Source organism: Xyrauchen texanus, chromosome 32 (genome assembly GCF_025860055.1).
Source record: "Xyrauchen texanus isolate HMW12.3.18 chromosome 32, RBS_HiC_50CHRs, whole genome shotgun sequence".
Lineage (NCBI taxonomy): Eukaryota > Metazoa > Chordata > Actinopteri > Cypriniformes > Catostomidae > Xyrauchen > Xyrauchen texanus.
In genome coordinates this window covers 13,046,885-13,069,225 of record NC_068307.1, presented here as the reverse complement: position 1 = coordinate 13,069,225, position 22,341 = coordinate 13,046,885, and the positions used below count along the sequence as shown (strand labels likewise).

The following is a 22,341-nucleotide window of genomic DNA, read 5'->3' as shown; positions in this document are numbered from 1 at the left end:
CAGTCGTCATACTACCGGAAATTATCAGCCGGCATGTGTTACTATTATAAACCTCAAGAGGGATCAATAGCTCCTAATTTTACACTGCTTCTACACAAAGTAGTAAAGGTTCATGAAATCTGGCTCATAACATTAATATACAAAAGAAAACATTTAAACAGAGATTCATGCATGTGCCTGCACAAATACATACAGTATATCTCACTTTATTTACACATAAATCTGTAGATATTCTGATGATATCTTAAAGTCTGGACTGTAATGACATTACAAATTCATAGTTTGACATTTACAAAGATCATAATATCTCATAGAATATGAGAGTGAAACATTTCCCTCACTCAAGCATCTTTCTTTCACAACTCAATCAGCATGAGGATTAGAGATAAATATGTGCAAATCTTAACTAATAATTTAAAGTCTACTAACTTAGGGTTGTGGGAGAAATGAGATGAAACTTCAGGATGTGTGGTGCCCTGGTGTAATCTGGAAAGCACGTTTAATTGTTTACACAATGTAAAGAGATGATCAACGCCACACTAGAGGATGATAAGAAGAAATGTAAAATGCCACAACTGTGAAAGGAACCATTTCTTAAATACCTATAATGTTTAAAAACAATTGAAATTTGTTGAAACCGTTCACAGCAAAAAAAAAAAAATTTTTTTGTTTGTTTTTAAATCGCAAATGCTGCAATGTGCAATTGTGCAAGCACAGCAACTCCTACTGTAAAGCTCTGTTTACAGTAATCATGTTTGAGACTGTTTGAAGAGTTTATTTTTGATTTTTTAAAAGTTCATCAATTTGTGTTTTGTACATGTTCTTCACATCCTGTAGATCCAGACGCAGCTCTTCTGCTTCTTCTGCCTTCTCTCCATACATCTGCAGGATCGTGTTGTGTCTCTGCTCTAAATCCTGTAATGTGCACACACATTTAATCAGTGTTAAACTAGCAGGACGGAAGTCCTTAACCTTTAAATCCTTTATACTTACCTTCAGTTGCACTTTGAATCTAGGAATTTCCTTCACTTTACTCTCCATCTCATCATTCTGATTGGTCAGTCGCACTAGCTCTTCTGCCATCACAGTGCGGCTTCTCTCTAGACTAGCAATCTCCAACTGAGCATTGAGGATTACAAAAGGAAGAGAGAGTAACTTACTATATACAATATTAAGTTACTTGAAAGATATATATAGATAAATATATATTTTTATTTATCTTTATTTTTTGATTTTCTCCCCTTTTCTCCCCAATTTGGAATGCCAAATTGCCAATGCGCTCTAAATCCTCGTGGTGGCATAGTGACTCGCCTCAATCCAGGTGGCGGAGGATGAATCTCAGTTGCCTTCGCGTGTGAGACAGTCAATCCTCGCATCTTCTCACATTGCTTGTTGAGCGTGTTCCCGTGGAGAATAGCGTGAATCCTCCACGCATGCTACATCACCACGCATCCACACACAACTCACCATGTGCCCCACCGAGAGCGAGAACCACATTATAGCGACCACGAGGAGGTTATGCTATGTGACTCTACCCTCCCTAGCAACCGTGACAATTTGGTTAATTAGGACAATTGGCTGGAATCCCTCAGCATGACTCCAGGGGTGGTAATCAGCGCCAATACTCACTGAGGTACCCAGGCCCCCCGAAAGATAGATATATTAAAGCATTCATAAACATTTATTTTGTAAACACCAAGGTAAATTACTGAATCAGCACACTAAGGTAAATTCAGAATCTCCCAAAATTGGTTGTAAGCATAAAGGATGTCATAATACAATTAGAACAAACTACAAAAAGGGAACAGCCAGAAGTACCTGCAGCTGGGCTATCTCACCCTCTCTGAGTTTGAGCTGAGACTGCAGGCTCTCAATAATACTTGATCCACCACCCAGCCGAGCTGCCTCATACAGGTTAGTCCCACTGATGGACATAGTCATATTGCTGAAAGAAAGGTCAAGAGAATCCTCCTGCGGAAAAATAATGCAGTCAACTTTAACCTTGTGTGACCCTGCGTCCACACGCGTGGACATAGTATTTTTTCTTTGCTATACTCAATGCATAATTTAACTGAATACGGTTCACAAGACTCTAGACTGTCAATTAAAGTGTTAACTTCTGCCACACCAAGTCACGTGACAACAGCATTCCGTCGATTTCCTTGAAGCGCTCCTACAGATGCAGCACCAACTAAAGTTCCTCTGGTAAGAAAAATCTTTAAATTTTTTCATTGAAACCTATTTCGTTGTAAAGCGTAGTCTCTAGTTTCGTTTGATATGCAGCTTTAAAAAATCTGTAAATTTTTCGCGCATCAGCACGCTGATAAACATTGACACTGGCACCGCATTTCCTCAAAAGTAGAAAAACAATTATTTTGAATAACTTTCAAATTAAACACATCTGTGGGGTATTTAGCTTCATTTTAATATACATTTTGTTATGTTTCAGGTTGTTATCTCTGTGCAATTTCTCATTGAGAATAAATTAGTTCATCCAAAAGCTGAAAATCTTTGCTTTCAAAGGTTTAACATGGAGTTAAGATGACAATAATGTGCATTTTGAACTTGTGGAGACTTGTAGAGGTCCACCATTTTTTTTCTGAGGTCTTAGCTGATTTCTTTTGATTTTCCCATGATGTCAAACAAAGATGCACTGAGTTTGAAGGTAGGTCTTAAAATATATCCACAGGGACACCTCCAATTCATTACACCTCCTATCAGAAGCTTATTGGCTAACTGTCTAAAGGCTTGTCATCATTTTCTGTAACTATCCAAGCTGCTTAATGGCATAGTTAACTTGGTGTATGTAAACTTCTGACCCATTAGAATTGTGATACAGTCAAGTAAAAGTGAAAGAATCTGTGGTGCTGAAAATTACTTGTGTCTTGCACAAAGTAGATGTCCTAAACAACTTGCCAAAATTATTGTTTGCTCATATTAAATCTGTTGAAAAAAAAAATTGTTTTAATAACTTCATCCTAAGTGTATGTAAACTTCTGACTTTAACTGTGTATATATATGTATACAGTATCTCACAAAAGTGAGTACACACCTTTTTGTAAATATTTGATTATATCTTTTCATGTGACAACACTGAAGAAATGACACTTTACTACAATGTAAAGTAGTGAGTGTACAGCTTGTATAACAGTGTAAAATTGCTGTCCCCTCAAAATAACTGAACACACAGCCATTAATGTCTAAACCGCTGGCAACATAAGTGAGTACACCCCTAAGTGAAAATGTGCAAATTGGACCCAATTAGCCATTTTCTCTCCCCGGTGTCATATGACTCGTTAGTGTTACAAGGTCTCAGGTGTGAATGGGGAGCAGGTGTGTTAAATTTGGTGTCATCACTCTCACACTCCCTCATACTGGTCACTGCAACATGGCACCTCATGGCAAATAACTCTCTGAGGATCTGAAAAAAGAACTGTTGCTCTACATAAAGATGGCCTAGGCTATAAGAAGATTGCCAAGACCCTGACACTGAGCTGCAGCACGGTGGCCAGGACCATACAGCGGTTTAACAGGACAGGTTCCACTCAGAACAAGCCTCGCAATGGTCGAAAAAAGTTGAATGCATATGCTCAGCATCATATCCAGAGGATGTCTTTGGGAAATAGACGTATGAGTGCTGCCAGCATTGCTGCAGAGGTTGAAGGGGTGGGGGGGTCAGCCTGTCAGTGCTCAGACCATACGCCACACGCTGCATCAAATTGGTCTGCATGGCTGTCGTCCCAGAAGGAAGCCTCTTCTAAAGATGATGCACAAGAAAGCCCGGAAACAGTTTGCTCAAGATAAGCAGACTAAGGACATGGATTACTGGAACCATGTCCTGTGGTCTGATGAGACCAAGATAAACGTATTTGGTTCAGATGGTGTCAAGCGTGTGTGGCGGCAACCAGGTGATGAGTACAAAGGCAAGTGTGTCTTGCCTACAGTCAAGCATGGTGGTGGGAGTGTCATGGTCTGGGGCTGCATGAGTGCTGCCGGCACTGGGGAGCTACAGTTCATTGAGGGAACCATGAATGCCAACATGTACTGTGACATACTGAAGGAGAGCATGATCCCCTTCCATCGGAGACTGGGCCGCAGGGCAGTATTCCAGCATGATAACGACCCCAAACACACCTCAAAGACGACCACTGCCTTGCTAAAGAAGCTGAGGGTGAAGGTGATGGACTGGCCAAGCATGTCTCCAGACCTAAACCCTATTGAGCATCTGTGGGGCATCCTCAAACAGGAGGTGAAGGAGCACATGGTCTGTAACATCCACCAGCTCCAGTGGCAACCTGTGAAGCTCTGGTGAACTCCATGCCCAAGAGGGTTAAAGCAGTGCTGGAAAATAATGGTGGCCACACAAAAATTGACACTTTGGGCCCAATATGGACATTTTCACTTAGGGGTGTACTCACTTTTGTTGACAGCGGTTTAGACATTAATGGCTGTGTGTTGAGTTATTTTGAGGGGACAGCAAATTTACACTGTTATACAAGCTGTACACTCACTACTTTACATTGTAGCAAAGTGTCATTTCTTCAGTGTTGTCACATGAAAAGATATAATCAAATATTTACAAAAATGTGAGGGGTGTACTCACTTTTGTGAGATACTGTATATGTGAACGAAACATAAATGCAATGTCACTCTGTATAAAAGCATCTGCCAAATTAATAAATACAAATCTTGTTGTTTTTTTTGTAAGAGAATGCCTTGATCATACATGACCATAAAGCACAGGTGAGGTGATCACTCATGAAATATTTGGGAGGAGAAAAGACTAACTGCGAGACTTCACTATAAATAAGCTGAGTGGATGGGGGTGTGAGATGAGTGCACCTGTGAGAAAAGTGCAGAAGGCAGGCCGGTGTGCTCAGTCCCACTAATGGAACTGGAGCGGGACAGTGTGGGAGTGGAGGACGTTTGAGCATCACTCACAGACAGACTCAAACACTTCCTCTCCTGTTGATATAAAAACACAGAGATGCCTCATGTCAGCTTGGTTCCTTATAATAAATAGTCTGGGATTCAGTTCATCTCAGATCAAGACTGTTGATTTTACACTGCAATTTATAAATGTACGTAATGTCTACTCTTAATACATGCAAACATATTTAATAGTCAGTTATTAATAATATACAACAATTGATTTCATTTTAGAGGAAAAGGATAACAGTCTTTCCACACAAATCACAGGACAAACCTTTTCTTTAAGGGCCTCTTGTGCAAGGTAGCATTTCTTCTTCTCCTGCTCCACCTTCATTTTCTCCATTTCCAGTTGGTTGGTGAGAAGCAACTAAAGAGGACCAAATAATGCAGACATTAAGAACAAGAGTGTTTTTGTGTGTGTGACCACTTGTGATTGGACCTCATGAAAAGCATCTTAATATCTGGTGAAAATAGGGTCAGAAAGTACCTTTTCCTTCTTGGTCACTTCCAGCAATCGACTGTGCTCCCCTTTAAGATTATCTAGCTCCACACGCTCCCTACACATCCAGAAATAAGTGAGAGTACAGTAAAAGTAAACACAGTAACTAAAACATACAGAACATAGATTCAAACAAACACACAAATGTATCTTGACAGTACCATAAACAGACATATTATTCAACAATATAAGCTTCCAAAACTCCGTTTCCATGAAAAGTCTGTTTCTGTTCTTTGTTTCTCCATCTCAAACTAATTACTCTTGCCATAGCCACAAAATCAAAAAGTATTTTTTTTGTACCAGTCTTGCAATCAAATAAATGTTTTTTCCCCAGGCAAAGAAAGTAATATTAAAGGGATCATGGCATACTCTTTTTTTTTTTTTGTAAAATGAATGTAAACTATTCACTCAAGCACAGCAGCACAATAAACCGTAAATATCAAACAGTCATGATATTTGAAATATTAATGAATACGTTTACTCACGTTTTTGTTTTAACTGCCCCATTATTTCAACAACAGTTCCTTTGAAAAACAGATGCCGGAACACATCAAAACGGTCAAAGACGTTCATCTAGTGCATGTTTACATAGAAAAACTATTCAACTTAGCACAGATGGGTGCAAAAGCGAATCCAGAATGTATTTATACTCAAAACAGAAAGACACAGGATGGAGGTCTACTTTTAAGAGTTATAACTTGGTATCGTGCCTTTCAAAAGCGGTTCGTCTGTTGCATGTTTGTATAGAAAAACATTTGAAAAGTAGTCCGGGACAAAAATCTGTCCCTCTGGTGTGCAGGATTATTAGGCACATTTGTTCTCTCCTCTTTACCTTTCTGAATGAGTGCCAGTGGGCAGCCCAAAGGTGCAGTGATGTAAAAGTAGGTCTTGCTGTAGAGGCACTTGTATATTCATCTCTTTAACACAATAAGGAAAATCCAAAAAGCTGCTTTTTCAGCCTGGTTTACAGTTGAAGAGGTTTACATACACTTCGGTTGAAGTCATTAGAACAAATTTTTTAACCACTCCACAGATTTCAAATGAGCAAACTACAGATTTGGCAAGTAATTTAGGACATCTACTTTGAACATGACACAAGTAATTTTTCCAACAAATGTTTACAGACATATTGTTTCTCTTTGAATTGACTATATCACAATTCCAGTGGGTCATTTACATACACTAAGTTAACTGTGCCTTTAAGCAGCTTGGAAAATTCCAGAACATTCTGTCAAATGGATGTATTTTAAGGCCTACATTCAACTTCAATGCCTCTTTGCTTGACATCATGGGAAAATCAAAAGAAATAAGCCAAGACAATTGTGGACCTCCACAAGTCTGGTTAATACTTGGGTGCAATTTCCAAACACCTGAAGGCACTACATTTATCTGTATAAACAATAGTATGCAAGTATAAACACCATGGGACCATGCAACCATCATATCGCTCAGGAAGGAGACGTATTCGGTCTCCTAAAGATGAAAGTAGTTTGGTACAAAAAGTGCAAATCAATCCCAAAACAACAGCAAAGGACCTTGTGAAGATGCTGGAGGAAACAGGTAGACAAGTATCTATATCCACAATAAAACAAGTCCTATATTGACATAAGCTGAAAGGCTGCTCAGCAAGGAAGAAGCTACTGCTCCAAATCCTCCATAAAAAAGTCAGGCTAAAGTTTGCAAGTGCACATGGGGACAAAGATCTTACTTTTTGGAGAAATTTCCTCTGGTCTAATGAAACAAAATGGCCATAATGACCACTGTTATGTTTGGAGGAAAAAGGGTGAGGCTTGCAAGCCCAAGCTCACATCCCAACCGTGAAGTTTCGGGGTGGCAGCATCATGTTGTAGGGGTGCTTTGCTGCAGGAGGGACTGGTGCACGTCACAAAATAGATGGCATCATGAGGAAGGAAACTTATGTGCATATATTGAAGCAACATCTCAAGACATCAGCTTGGAAGTTAAAGCTCGGTCGCAAATGGACAATGACCCTAAACATATCTCCAAAATTGTGTCAAAAAGGTTTAAGGACAAAAAGTCAAGGTATTGGAGTGGCCACCACAATGCCCTGACCTCAATTCGATAGAAAATTTGTGAGCAGAACTGAAAAAGCGAATGCGAGCAAGGAGACCTAAAAAACTGACTCCAGTTCCATCTGGAGGAATGGGCTAAAATTCCAGTAACTTATTGTGAGAAGCTTGTGGAAGGACACCCAAAATGTTTGACCAAAGTAAACAATTTAAAGGCAATTCTACCAAATACTAACTAAGTGTATGTAAACTTCTGACCCACTGGGATGTGATGAAAGAAACGCTGAAATAAATAATTATCTCTACTATTATTCTGATATTTCACATTCTTAAAATAAAGTAGTGATCCTAACTGACCTAAGACAGGGAATGTTTTCTACAATTAAATGTCAGGAATTGTGAAAAACTGAGTTTAAATGTATTTGGCTAAGGTGTATGTAAACTTCTGACTTCAATAGTAAATATGCTCTTTTTGTATTGAGGTTCTGAGTTCTGAAACTTACAGTATGTTTTTACAATTAACACTTACATGTCAAAAGATCAAGGAACATTGTATTCCTTATGTCATGACCCCTTTAAATATTGCTTTACAATGCAAATTGCTTTTCCAGTGCTGAAGACCTTCTTCCTACCTGCTAAAGTCATCCTCCAGTTTTTCCAGTCGCATCCTCTCTGCATCCAGCTGTCCCTGCAGACGTCCCTTATCCTGCCTCAATAGAGAAGTCTGGGATTCTAAAGATGCTATCTGTGCTCGGATAGCATGCAGCTCCTCTGTTGCGGACCGCTCTTTCTCCACGGAAACAGCAAGCTGGGCTTGAGCATCAGCTGAAAAGAGAGTATAACAACAGCATGAAAAACATTCTTCCATCAAAGCTTACAAATATCACCTCTGGTGATGTCATATGTAGTGTATTGTTTGGAGATCAGATTTAAAGAAGTGAGATGAGCCACTGACACCCAACCATGAAAGAATAAGAAACTGCAAAAACAGACAATTAGTCTTACCTAAGCGATCAGAGATGTTCTTCTCCAATTTTTCCCATGAAGTTGTCTGGGCTCCCAACGTGGCCTGAAGGTTCTCAATTTGCCGAAGGAGGGGGCGTGTTGCTGAGGTAACACTTTGGCCTAACTCCTGATTTCTGGTCTCTGCTTCTTGTAACCTCTGTTGAAAACCAAGGCCAAGTATAAACACATATACAGTACATAAACAAACAGACCATCAGCACCATCACCAATAAATATTACGAAACACTCACAATGCATCAACATAACAGAAAAATGTAAACAGTCTTTGAAATACACCAGGAACTCTTATTTTAAAATGTACGCACTTCAATGTGTCCAGCTGCTCATTCAAACAGATAAGGGAAATAATTTGTACAGCGCACGCATTTATTTAATTTAATCGTATTCTTTTGAAGTTTGATAATCACATTAGGTCATATCATGATTCCTGTCTTTCCACCCCCAAATTTAAGACCTCTAAATATAAATTAAGACTTTTGTTGTATCATTTAAGATATTTAAGACTTTTTATGACCTTACATTTTGGAAAACTGAATTTAAGGCATTAAGACTCCGCAGGGATTTAACAGTCTATGCACTCCATTATAATTGGCTTGCAATATTTCCTATAACGGTGGAGCAGTAAGTAATGATTTTTTGATGCAAGTTACCTGCTGAAGCTCACTGATCTCCTCCCTCAGATAATCTTCTTTCTTGGCCTGCTGCTGCTCTGCCCTCTGTAGAGCTAGCCTCAGATTCGCTACCTGAACACAACAATTAAACAGTAAAATCAATACACAGTAAATCATAGACATAAAGGCTAGCATTTATGGACCCTATTAATCAGCAACTACATAAGGCATAAGGCAAGATAAGGAACTGACAAACTTCACTCAAACAATACTGATGTAACATGCAAACACAATCCAGTAAAAAAATAAAATAAAGAAGAACAAACTATTAATATTAAACTATCTATAGAGCAGCTTTCATATTAGTAGTTCAAAGTACAAGACAAATGGGTGGAAATAAAATAATTAAAGAAGTCATAATACCAAAAATTATAAAAAATAAATAAAACAGAAGAGTACATTTCTCTAGTAAATTAAACTATTCCAAATAAAAACTGAAATTAATTTATATAGAATGAAATTACCTGATCACCCAGAGCCTCTTGTTGGAGGCGGGAATCTTCTTGGGCTTTTTCCAATGCCAGGCCGAGCTCCTCTTTTGCTTGCACCTCTCTGCTCAGCACCAGCTCCTGGGCCTCACTATCCTTGGTGGCGTTTGCCTTGTGCAGTTCTGCCAACTCCCTAGACAATGAAATACCAACCAATGAGGGAAAGACAGAAAATATTCAAAGGCAAACTGCAGTAATAAGTACTCTAACACAATGTGACATAGTAAGTGTCCACTTCTGTGAAAGTCTAAATGTATATGGCATAATAGTCTTTATTTACTTGTAGGAGCTGTCCAGGGCTGCTTGCAAACTCCTGTTCTTCTCCTGGAGCTCCTCGCTGGAGGTCTGCAGTCTGCTCAACTCCTTCTCCTGTCGCTCCACCACAGCATTCAGCTTCTTAATGTTTTCTCTGTGCTGCTTTTCTACTTCCTCCATACCATCCAAAACCTACAATCACAACATTCAAACCTCAGCATTCTCTTCTCATTCTACTAACATTTGATATCAACCAAAGTCATAATACCAAAAAATTACAACCGTATCCTCATTTCTTTTATAAATGAAACAGTTTTGGATTGGTGGTTGAATGAATATTCCAGGTTCAACACAGCATTTGAGGCATAATGTTGATTACCACAAATATTTATTTAGACTCCTCCCTCATTTTCTTGTGATGTATGAACGGTGAGCTCTAAACACTTTGCTAGTTTTGAATACTTTTTGTGTTATAAACCGGTAAGATTCGATACACCCTGTTCCATAACTGTTCTATACATTATAGAATAAGAATTAAAAATCCTCGGGCTCTGGAGACATTAAAAGACACTTACATACTCAAGCTGATACCCCTGACAGGGCCGCAGACTGGAGACAAAATTCTCTGAGTTGGTTATAAGATTGGGGGGAGGGGGGGGTCGAGAAACAGATCGATGGAGTTATCGTAGAGGGAATTAGCTGCTAACCCATTAGTGACCAAGACAGACTTGGAGCAAGTTTGGAAAAAGTTGGAAGACCTTGAGAATTGTAACCAGCAAAACAACATCCGAATTGTTGGAATTCCTGAGTACGAAGAAGGCAGAGATACGGTGAAATTCCTAGACAAGCTCTTCCCGAGTCTGCTCACCATAACAGGACATAAGTTGGAAATCGAGCGAGGTCACAGAGTTCTGGCTTGATCCATGGAGGGAGACAGGCCCTGATCAATTCTGCCCAAATTTCTGAGATCATCCTATAAAGATCTGGCGTTAAACGAGGAGGAGTAAAGAAAATCTTTCTTGGGAGAACCACAGCATTTTCTTGTTCCAAGACTTCTCTCAACAAGAGAGAAACGTGGTCGTTTCAAGGAATGCAAGAAACTTTTACATCAACGGAACATCGCTTTTGCACTGATGTTCCCGGCCAAACTGAGAATAGATACCAGGAATGGCCACAAAATATTTACATGCCCACAGCAAGCGATGTCATTCATCAAGTCAATGGAATGAGAACGTAATTGTGTGACACTCTTGATGCAGCCGAGTGGACCTGACTCACTGAAGATTCACTTGACTGTCCAAGGAAACTAGACGCCTTCTTTGTTTCTTTTTGTGTTGGTTCCGCCTAGCAGCTGGAGTTTGTTTTGTGGAATAACACTCCTTCGGGACAGACTGTGGATGTATCTGCACATTCTTTGTGCTTATGCCTCCTATTGGATGGACTTTGTTTTGTGGAATATTTCTTGCAAATCATTATAGAGTGATTATGGCATGTGTTACACTCAAGTAACAGCCGAATGGGACAAACACACCTTTGGGAGAGTTATGTGGATGAATCTACACTCATGTCTCATATTGGCTGGAGATTGTTTTAATGATTATTTGCTGTTGTGTAATTCTGTTTTACAAAATTTGTATAGAAACACGGGACTTGAGAAATCACGGGGGCTCTTGTAGGCGCACATGGACTGTTTGAGTTTGGAGGGATGGACGCCGGTTGCCGCTGTCATGTGCGGTGTTGATGCGCATGTATTTCTTTTTTCTGTTTTTTTTTTGTTCTGGGGGAAGTTCGGGGTTTGTTTGTTGCTCTAATGTTTGAATGCGGTCTTTATAATTTAGTTTTTGACACACAATCTATTTTTTCTAATATGTAAAATGTTAATATGAGTGGATTGTCTCTCTCCATGTGGAATGTTAATGGGTTGGGCCACCACATAAAAAGGTAGGTTATTTATTTTCTTAAACGTAAGAAATATGATATAGTGTTTCTTCAAGAAACGTATATTTCCCAGCAGGAAGCTGAAAATTTTGGGACAGGTTTTCTTTAATGCTGGCTCAAGTAAGAGCAGGGGAGTAATTACATTGATAAGTAAGCATCTACAATTCAAATGTCTCAAACAGATTACAGATAAATTATGAAGTCATTTTTGTTTTAGCAGAAATTCAGGGGCAAAGGCTAATATTTATGCACCTAACGCTTTTTTTATAGATCTTGAAGGGATGTTACAAGCTGCTGGCACCCCTCATGATATAATATTGGGAGGAGACTTTAATCTTTTGATGGGACTCAGTCCTTGATCATAGTGAAGCAAAAGTGTGTAAGCCCCCTAGAGCAACATTAGCCTAGTTTCCATCCACTTTTTGCGCTATTTTGCTATCGACAAAGTGAAAATGCGTAAAATAAATTGTGCAAAATTTGTAGTCTTCTGCCTGTTTCCATTCAAATGGCCTTTTATCGATAAAAATGGTGTGAGTGATGACGTCATGCCTAAAAAATACACTTATCCCTCTCGGAGGCTTAATTAGCCTGATAAGGGACCAGAATCACCATCCGGCCCTGCCCTCCGCCCTGTCACACTGATATTCAATAGGCTATTTTGAACAATCATCTAAAGCATCACAACTGCATTATGTCATGCATATTTATTCCACAACTTTTAACGGCCAACTGAACTTGATTATCATCTAAAATTAATTTTATTGTCATAATACAAATCCATATGGTAGAATGGGATTATCTTTTAAGAGTTTGGAAATATACGGGTTGGGGAATATTTTTATTGGATGGATTAAGTTACTTTATAGACACCCAGTAGCAGCAGTATAAACAAATGGATTCATTTCAGATTATTTTACTCTGGATAGGGGCAACCGTCAAAGGTTGCCCTCTTTCCCTATTATTGCTCTGTCTTGCCCTGGAACCATTAACTGCCACAATAAGAAGGGAAGGTGATTTTTCCAGGGGTGGTGGGGGAGGTGTAGTGCATAAGCTTTTGCTTTATGCAGATGATATTTTTATTATTCGTCTCCGACACCATTAGATCTATGCCTTGCCTCCATAGAATAATTATTTCCTTTTCTAAGTTCTCGGAATACAGAGTCAAATGCGAAGCTTCGGTCTAAATCCGAAGCTTTGGCCCTGACAGCGTACTGCCCAGTAAAGGCTTTTCAGCTGGGCACCTTCCAGAGGCCCAAACAGGGCATTAAGTATTTGGTCATTTTATTCTCAGCAAATTTGTCTGATTTAGTAGAGATAAAAATTTGAGCAATGTGGGCAGGTGAGCTTTATTACATTTATCTATGATTGGGAAGGTTAATGTTTTTAAATTAATTGTATTCCAAAATGTAATTACCGGTTACACTTTCTCCCTGTAGATGTCACCCTCTCTTATTTCAAGCAATTTGATAGCAGGGGTGGGAGCAAGTCATACATGTTCAAGTCACAAGCAAGTCTCAAATCTTAACCATCAAGTCTCAAGTGCAGTGCAGACAAATCAAGCAAATCAAGTCCTGATGAGTTTCAATTCAATCGAGTCAAGCCACAATATTAAAATAAATATGGTTAATTTTTGAAATACATTTATTTTTGCTCTGTAAAGATGAACTTATATACATATCTACATATATATTAGTAAATTGTGTTAATGAACATGCACAGTATTTTTATCGTGGGCACTTAAAAATACTGTGAATACTTCTAGATACATTATTATCCGAATTGTTTCGATTTTTAGAATACACCTGTATACAAAGCAGCCCTGCCCTTATAAACTATTCTTTATTAGGCATTATATGGAGGTAAGATGAAAAGAAAATGCCATCGAAACTTTTCTGATGGCAATCAGTTCCCTTCAGAAATACATTTATATAAAATAGTCATAAAAGTATTGCATTCAAGGCTTTAGTTAAAGTCTTCAGAAGACATAATCATTATGAGAGAACTTGGATTTCGTCACAAGTCATTCTGTTTATTTTATACTACTTCTGTCACATTTTAAATAAAGTGTTGTGACTGCAAATCTGCCTGTTATGTATTTATATTGCCAACAAATATTTATGGTATATTGTAAAAGGCACACGCACATTTAGAGGCAATGTCGGGTCATTTCAAACATGAGATTAATCATGAATCATTTTAATTTACTGGCAACCCTCAAACATTAGAACAGTAATTTTACATATTAATCTTTCTGAATATTGAAATTATTTACTTACCTTTCCTTGTGGTTTTTGAAATGTCTGATGAAATTCGAGGTTGTGGTGTTTGTATCAGATATTTTTGCGTTGCATATTTAAAAAAAAATTATTCACACTGTCCAATTCGAAATATATCCAAAGGAGATTATTTTGGGAATTCGACATTCATCTGTCATTTTGGTGCACTGTGAACGCAGCGTTAACTGCACAGATGCAGATCAGTGGTGCTGGCGAGCTTACATTTTCGCAAGTGAATTAAATGATGTCGCAATATTTTTTTTTTATGCATTTTATTACTGTTTGTAATACGTTATTGAAAATAATAATAATAAATAACATTATTTATTCAAGTCATTGTCGAGTCATTCAGTTCAAGTCAAATCTCGAGTGATCATCTGACACACACAGTTGATGTGTGTGTCAGATGATCCCACACAGTAAATGTATGTAGTTTTTCTATACCAGGTAATTGCAATTTGAATTTCTTATGTTTGGTAAAAGTTTGAAAGTTAATCAACTTCAATAATATTATTATGTTTGGTTCATTGGTAGCTTTGAGTTTGATTTATTATTTTAATTGGCTTGTTTGAATGAATTACTATTACCTGGTCAAATAAATAGTTTTTGATTCATTCTGGAAGACTGAAGTTTTCTAGTATATTTCTTATTAAATACAAATCTATGGTCAGAGTTGGCTTAACTAAGCTACTTCAGAAGTAACCCATTAGTTAAGTAAAAGGCTAAACGGCGATACGAGAACCTGTAAGGACTTAGCCAAATAGAATTCAATGGGAAAACTAAGATTAGGACCAAGAATCTGTAAAACAGAACTTACTGTAATTGACTGGGACTAACCGATGAGTCGAGAACCTATAATAGAACTTACTAAACAGATCAAACCGAGAATCTGTAGGGACTTAGTCTTAAAACGTACTAATATTTGAAACTGATGAGTTTTGTAGTTAAAGGACCTGCGTTTGGCCGGTACAGGACCCAAATAACATTGAAATAACAAATACAGTCTTAAAGAGAGAATTAATAAAAATAATAAGATACAAAACTTAAATTCAGATTGAGCATAGATACATCAACGAGGTAACGAAAACAATAAATTATAAGATTAATAAAACATGGAACTTCATGAATCAAATAATCAATGTATAATTTTATGCGCACGATAAGACAGAACAAGCAGAAGACCTTCAGCCACGCTATTGGATGCCGCCATTGGACCAATAGGTAGAGCCCCCTTACAAAGAGATATCAAGCAGAAGGCTGGAGGTTCAGAATTTGTTTACCAGGAAGTGGGGCAATTACTTAGTGTTTTGGGGTGACTCTAGGGGAGGGGCTGTGGAGAGAGATATTTAGTTTTAATTATATATGATTATTATATTTGTTTTGTTTTTTTGTTGTTGTTTTTTTTTGTGTATCTATTTGTGACCACAGGGGTGTTCGTCGGGGTTAGGGTGGGTTAAACGTTAACTGTTGCTTCAGTGTATATATGTTGTGTTTTTTATTTTGTTATATGTTTATGAACCAACATAAATGTTAATTGAAAGAAAAAAAATCAGGTTGCAGTGAGGCACTTACAATGGATGTAAATGGGGACAATTTTGGAGGGTTTAAAAGCAGAAATATGAAGCTTATAATTTTATAAAACAACTTTATTTTCTTTATCTTTTGTTAAAACTTGTGTATTATTTGAGCTGTAAAGTTGTTTAAATCATCATTTTACAGTCATTTTAGGGCTTACGCAGCCATGTTGGCAAGTTATAAAATTGGATATAACTTTACACAGAAAAGTTATTTCATCACACTAAAATCATGTTAACACACATACTTTTGAAACAATAAGTATTTTAACACTCACAGATTGGCCCCATTTTCTTCCATTGTAAGTGCATCACTGTTACCTCGATTTTTGCTTTTTTAAAGATAAGTAGGGATGAGTTATTTGTGGTAATCGACATTATGCTTCAAATGCTGTAAATTGAGCTTAACTTTTATTAAACCCAAAATATTTCCTTGAGTTATGTATCCCTCACCTGCTGAAAATGTTTCAGCTCTTCTTCCTGCTCCTTAAGTTTCTTGGTGTGTTTGGTAATCTGTGCATCACTCTCTTTCTCTTTCACACGTAGTTTCTTTATGATGTTGGAGTGCTGTAACTGTTGCTTGGAAAGTTTTTCACCTAATCAATCCAGAAAAAGTTAACAGACACACCCTTTTACAAAGACCCAGATCTTTCCAGGATCACACAGTAAATGTTTTATGATACTGTTAATGAATGTCAGATTGTTCAGGTCCCATGAACAAAGCTACCTAGAACACTTACCTTCTTCAAGAAGCTCTCTAATCTGTTCCTCTTTCTCTTTAATCAGTTCCAATGTCTCATTTGAATTTAATCTGCTTGCCAGTTCTTCTCTGAGGCCTTTTATTTCCTGTGGATAAGACATATGATGCATTTTAATAGAATCAAAATTGTGATTTGCACACCTACACCAATCATATATTACATCTCACAAAAAACTGCCATACTATATAGCACTAGATGTAACAACTTTGGTCTTTCTTCAAAAGTAAGAGGAGGCAAAATAACTGACAACAATCTAAGAAGTCAACTTGTAAAACAACAATAACAAAATATGATACCTTTTTAGCGATGTCTCTTTCCTTGCAGGAAAGCTGAGCTTTCCTCTCTGCTTCAGCTATGCGCTGAGTGAACTCATCTTTTAAGGACTCAACACCAAAGCTTTCTTCCTTCAAGCTGATCATCTCACTGTGAAACACATGCATTTTTAACTGTAATTCAAAAATAGCTTATAACGACATACTGTGCAAGGAGTTCTTCATAGAATGTAATTCCACACCCTCAAAGCATGCATTTATAACCAGTGTTCTTGCCAACCAGCATATAACATGTTCAGGGGCAAAATAATCTGTAATAATATGTCCCTTTCCCTAGGTTTTTTCATTGTATGCCAATGCGACAGGTTCTTTGTTAACTAATCTATTTGTCTATCAAAAGTATGTGAACACAGTGTCCGGTTTTTCTAGAGCTTGGTAAATATTATTGCTGCCTTCGTCTGTTTCTATGCCCTAGTTAGCTATTGCAGCCAATTATCATTCTAGAAACACTACCGCAGAGTGTTTTCTGTGACATATGTTCTTCAACTTACTCTTTGAGATTGTCACACTCCTCCTCAAGTCTGGCCTTTTCTTTACTGACCACAAGTAACTGCGATTCTCTTTTCTCTAGTCGACTAGAGAGCTCCTCGATTATCTGGGGGGACAAGAAAAACGAAACAAGCAACAAACAATTTTTGGAACAATGTAGCCAGAGTGCAACACGATGTATTGATTAAGAACAACAATATAATTTAAATACATGACTCTCTGGAAATCTTGATTCTGATTGGTCAAACATTTTCCCAGACAACCGATTTTCTATTAAGCTGTTCTAGTTGCTGGTCTCTCATATCACTCTGTGGTCTCTTTCTTCTTGCATAACCTAATAAAATAAATTCAATTAAAATCAATATTTCATGTATTTATTTATTGGGAGAGGTTATTTGCACTAAGTGCAAATAGTGATAGATACTATTTACCCCCCTAATTAAATACTAACATACAATATAAGGGCATCACTGCCATGTGTTTGTGTTTATTTAGAGTCCCAGACACCCTACCCCAATCCCTAAACTTGCCTAACTCTAACCTAACCCTTATTAAAAAAAAATAACCATGGATTTACTAAAGTAAAATAGTATGCATCCTCATGGTATTTTGTAGTAAATCATAGAAAACAAAAAATGAAACATGGTTATATTAACACTATATACAATTGCATTAAAACTATGGCTTCCGCTAGATAAACATAGTTACTAAAATATTTTACTATAGCAAAACCATGGTTAAATGCACCCAGATGAAACCCTTCTCTCAACTCTCCGGCCTTCACTATAACTAAATCACTGTGAAGAAATCAATATTCATTTTGATTTATTATAATAAGCAGTATTAAAGGAAATATTGGTAGTGGAGACAGGAAAAAGGATTGGAAAAAGTGGGACAAAAGGCAGAATCGAACCTGGGTTGTCTGCAAAAAATATAACCGTCACACCGTCATTACACCCTGCACCACTGCAGTGACAATAGTGGGCGCAGTTTGTATAACATTTTTAGAAAGCTGAAAGAAATTGGGGCTTGGGTAACTCAGCGAGTATTGACACTGACTACCACCCCTGGAGTCATGAGCTTGAATCCAGGGTGTGCTGAGTGACTCCAGCAGGTCTCCTAAGCAACCAAATTGGCCCGGTTGCTAGGGAGAGTAGTCACATGGGGTAACCTCCTCGTGGTCGCGATTTGTGGTTCTCGCTCTCAATGGGGCGAGAACCACATTGGTGGTGCGTGGATCACGGTGCGTGGATCACGGAGAGTAGCATCAGACTCCACAAGCTGGGAGTCTCCGTGGTGTCATGCAAAACGAGCCACGTGATGAGACTTGTCCTCTGACACCCAGATTGAGGTGAGTAACCCCACCACCACGAGGACCTACTAAGTAGTGGGAATTGGGCATTCCAAATTGGGAGAAAAGGGGACAAAAAACATTATACAAAAATAAATCTGAAAGAAAAAACTAAAATCAAATGCTTGTCATGTATTAACTGCAGCTTTACTATGTGGAAGTCTACAATGGCGAATACTATTTAAAAAATGCTATTGGTATACAACATTCTTATATTGTGTTTTTACTAGACTATTGGAGTGCAAATAGCCACACTGTGTAGCAGGTGCTATTTACACCTAGTGCAAATAGACACTCCTTTAATTATGTGGTAGTAAGGCATGTTATAAGCATAGTCAGCCGGTCATCATTGCAAAATAACCAACTTTTAGTGTGATACAAGACTCCTCAACTATGTGTCAGGGTTCTTATCACCCTGTCTGGTTTAATTTGACCAACTGACTGTACATTATCCCTTACATAATTGGCCCTTGAAAATATTTACAAATAAATCCAACCTTTTGGAGCTCCAAAACCTGACACGTCAAAGCTTCTTGTTTCTGCTCAGTAGTCAGCGATGTTTCATTTGCATTGTATTTTTGGCTACTCAGTGTGAGGTCAGTTTCAGGCTCCTGATCACCTTCCTGCAGCTCATATGTCTGCTCACAGTTCACAGGCGTTGCGCTGCGCCCGCTCTCCTCCATCTCGTTATCATCCAGTGATTGGTCATGCATGGATTCTTCCTCCTCCTGTTTGGTCTGAGGGGTTGACTGAACAGGACCAGACATGGGTCCAGATGTGATGGAGGCTAAAGTGCGGTTGCCCGGGATTTCATCATCAGAATTCACTTCGCTGACACTGCGGCTGTCCAATGACTGCACGCTATATGAGTCAATACGCTCAAAGGCGTCTGAGGAGGAACCGCAGCTTTCAGTGAGTTTGGGGTATTCATCCAGACGAGGGAAGTCCCCACATGTTGAGGCAGAGAGTAGCTGGAAGGAGTCCTGCATCAGGTGCAGCGCTGCTTTAGCGTCCGCTGTCTCCTGTCTGGAGCTGGCAGAGCTCTCACTTTGCACACTTTCATGGTCCAAAACCTCAATGTCACTGGTAGTGGAAGTACCAGAAGAGAACGCACTTACTGGGGGAGACGGGGTGTCACTTTGTCTGTCCTCTGACTTTGTATCTTTGGATTCTAACAGGATTTCTTTAGGAGGGACAGACAGTGTTTTGACTGGATTCTTGGTCTCAATGGTCAAAGGGGGTTCTGAGCTGTCAAAGACACTGAAAGATTCAGTCTCTGAGGATGATAAAGGTACATTTGTAAGTGTGACATCTGAAGCTAAAGTCACCCCATCAGATTCTGTTCTGTCCTCGCAGGTCTCCGTTTGGACAACTTGCTCTGGTGCAATGACTGGAGCCGAAACAACAGCTTCCATTTGTGACAGCACATTTTCTGAGGATGGCTTTTGCTCCAACAGTTCAGTCCCATCAGGCTTTATTTCAACATTTTCCAGACTGCTGCATCTATTGAGGACTGCCTGACCTTGTGAATGAACGCTGGCATTGTTTTTGATTTCCAGTTCCTTCTCCTTGTCTGCTTTTTCCCGTAGCATGCGGTTAGACTTGGCAGGTGGCACAGACACCACCTTAGTGTTGTTTGCAGTTTGCATATCCCCATGAGGCAGAAAGGCACTGAAGAAATCCTCTGATTCATCAACCACAGTCCATGTGACAGGCTTAGTAATAGCCTCAGATGATGGAGGGGGAGTCTTAGTGCTTTTCTCTGAGGGAGAGTTCCACTGGTTCATTCCCCATCCTGTTGATACCGGCTTGCCTGGTGCATCTGAAAATGTTTTATAAAAATGCCAACAGTGTGTAACTGAATAAATACACACATAGAACTACAATTTTAACGTATTCTTATTGGTAGAACACATTTAGCAATTTTGGTATTCTCTTTATGCACTACCTATACACAAGTTTGGACAGCAACAGCGCATTTCTCTTTATGTCTATACCTAACAAACATCTCCCTTTCAAACACACTCTTTTTCCTCATATTCTTTGGTGGCGGTTTCAATTTCTCGGAAACAAAGTTGCCATTTAATGATAATGTTTTGCAACACAGTGTGTATATATATTTTAAATGAATTGGCTATGAATGTTAAAACTGTTGTTTATTATTAGTTTGGGTAAAGCATGCAAATAAGTCATTTATCAGGCATACAATCCGTGTCAATGTTACTGTTCATTATGTCCTATGCTGTCAATCACTTGCGTCAGCCCATCTCTGCATATTTGTTTGTTTTCAACGATCTATACTTAAGCGTTAAATGAAAGATTTTGGCACTGAACCTACCAGCAAAGGTCAGTACGGTCGTCTCACCCCACTGGTCCTCTTCTTTGATGTCCAGAACTCTGTCGATGGATTTCTGAGCAGTTGTCAAAGCTTGTTTGGCAAAAGTAGACAGGTGGGACGCGTTGAACCAACTCATATTGTTCCACTTTCGATTGGTTATGTGACAACGCAATGAACGTCTACACAAAACAAAACCTCATTAAAAGCGTCCCAAGTAATAACAGGTTTATTCCACACAAACCAGGTTGGTGTTTGTTGATTAGGCCACTGTCCACATTAGCTTAGCAGCTAATTCTGTTCGCAAAACAACTGACAGTCTACATAATCCCATGCTAAGATGAAAGTCGATGATATCGATAAACAGACGGCTGACATTTTATCTTTGTTTTACTCATCTTATAGGATGGACACACTGTTTTTTTAGATTATCTCTGCCTGCTCGTGAAATGTTTCCTATCCACGTAGCATCAACATATCCTATACGTGACGTCAAGGCGACGTCACCAACTTCCACGTAATAAAATATTAATAAATGCAACTAATTTAATAGTAGTTAATACTGAAATTGGTCATATAATACACATTTAAATTTAAGTAATAATACAATATTTAAATTTTAGTACTTGAGTTACTGAACAAAATACCGCTTTTTAAATAAAAGAATAAAAACATTCCCGAAAATGAAAATTATTATTTATTCACCCCAATGCCATGACAGAAGTGTATGACTTTCTCTCTTTCTGCACAACTCAAACGATTTTTTTTAGAAGAATATCTTAGTTCAGTAGGTCCATGCATTGCAAGTGAATGGTGACAAAAATGTTAAGCTCCAAATAGCACATAAAAGCAGAACAAAAGGCTATCTTCAGAAGCGATGCAATCGGTTTTTGGTGAGAGCAGACCAAAATGTAACTCCTTTTTTCATTGTAAATCTTGCCACTGCAGTACCTAGACACAATCATGATATCAAGCATGATTACACTTCCAAGATCTTGTCACAGGAGCAGAGCGCTTGATGGTGCTAGGAAGTGTAATCAAGCTTGAAATCATGATCGCCAAGGAGACAGATGTCAAGATAGTGAAAAAGAAAATTTAAAATTTTCTCATGAAAACCCAATTGGATTCCTTCAGAAGACTGATTAAACAAGAATAATGGATTACTTTTGCTGAAAAATGCTTCTACACATCGTGTGTGTGTGTGTGTGTTTTCTGCAGAAGAAAGTCATACATATCTGAGATGACATGAGTGTGATTAATCAATGAGAGAATTGTAATTTTGGGGTGAACTATTCCTTTAAAAAACTATTCCTTTTGCTTTCATAACCTGCACTATAGTTATAGGTACTATATAGGTACTATTCCTTTAATAGGGATTTAGTGC

The 22,341-nt window shown here is 38.4% G+C and overlaps 1 protein-coding gene across 1 annotated transcript; it reads right to left on the bottom strand.

The window, feature by feature from the left end:
* Positions 1-56: 56 nt before the first annotated feature.
* On the bottom strand, positions 57-21,442 carry tmf1 (TATA element modulatory factor 1). Its single transcript, XM_052100962.1, has 17 exons — positions 20,961-21,442; positions 19,120-20,444; positions 17,274-17,377; positions 16,747-16,873; positions 16,430-16,535; positions 16,143-16,285; positions 9,927-10,093; positions 9,623-9,779; positions 9,138-9,230; positions 8,467-8,623; positions 8,094-8,286; positions 5,420-5,489; positions 5,207-5,299; positions 4,843-4,965; positions 1,819-1,971; positions 994-1,119; positions 57-915 (listed from the first exon to the last, which is right to left on the bottom strand). Exons 1-17 carry the CDS (start codon positions 21,094-21,096, stop codon positions 775-777), a joined length of 3,414 nt encoding a protein of 1,137 aa, XP_051956922.1. The 5' UTR covers positions 21,097-21,442; the 3' UTR covers positions 57-774.
* Positions 21,443-22,341: the final 899 nt, after the last annotated feature.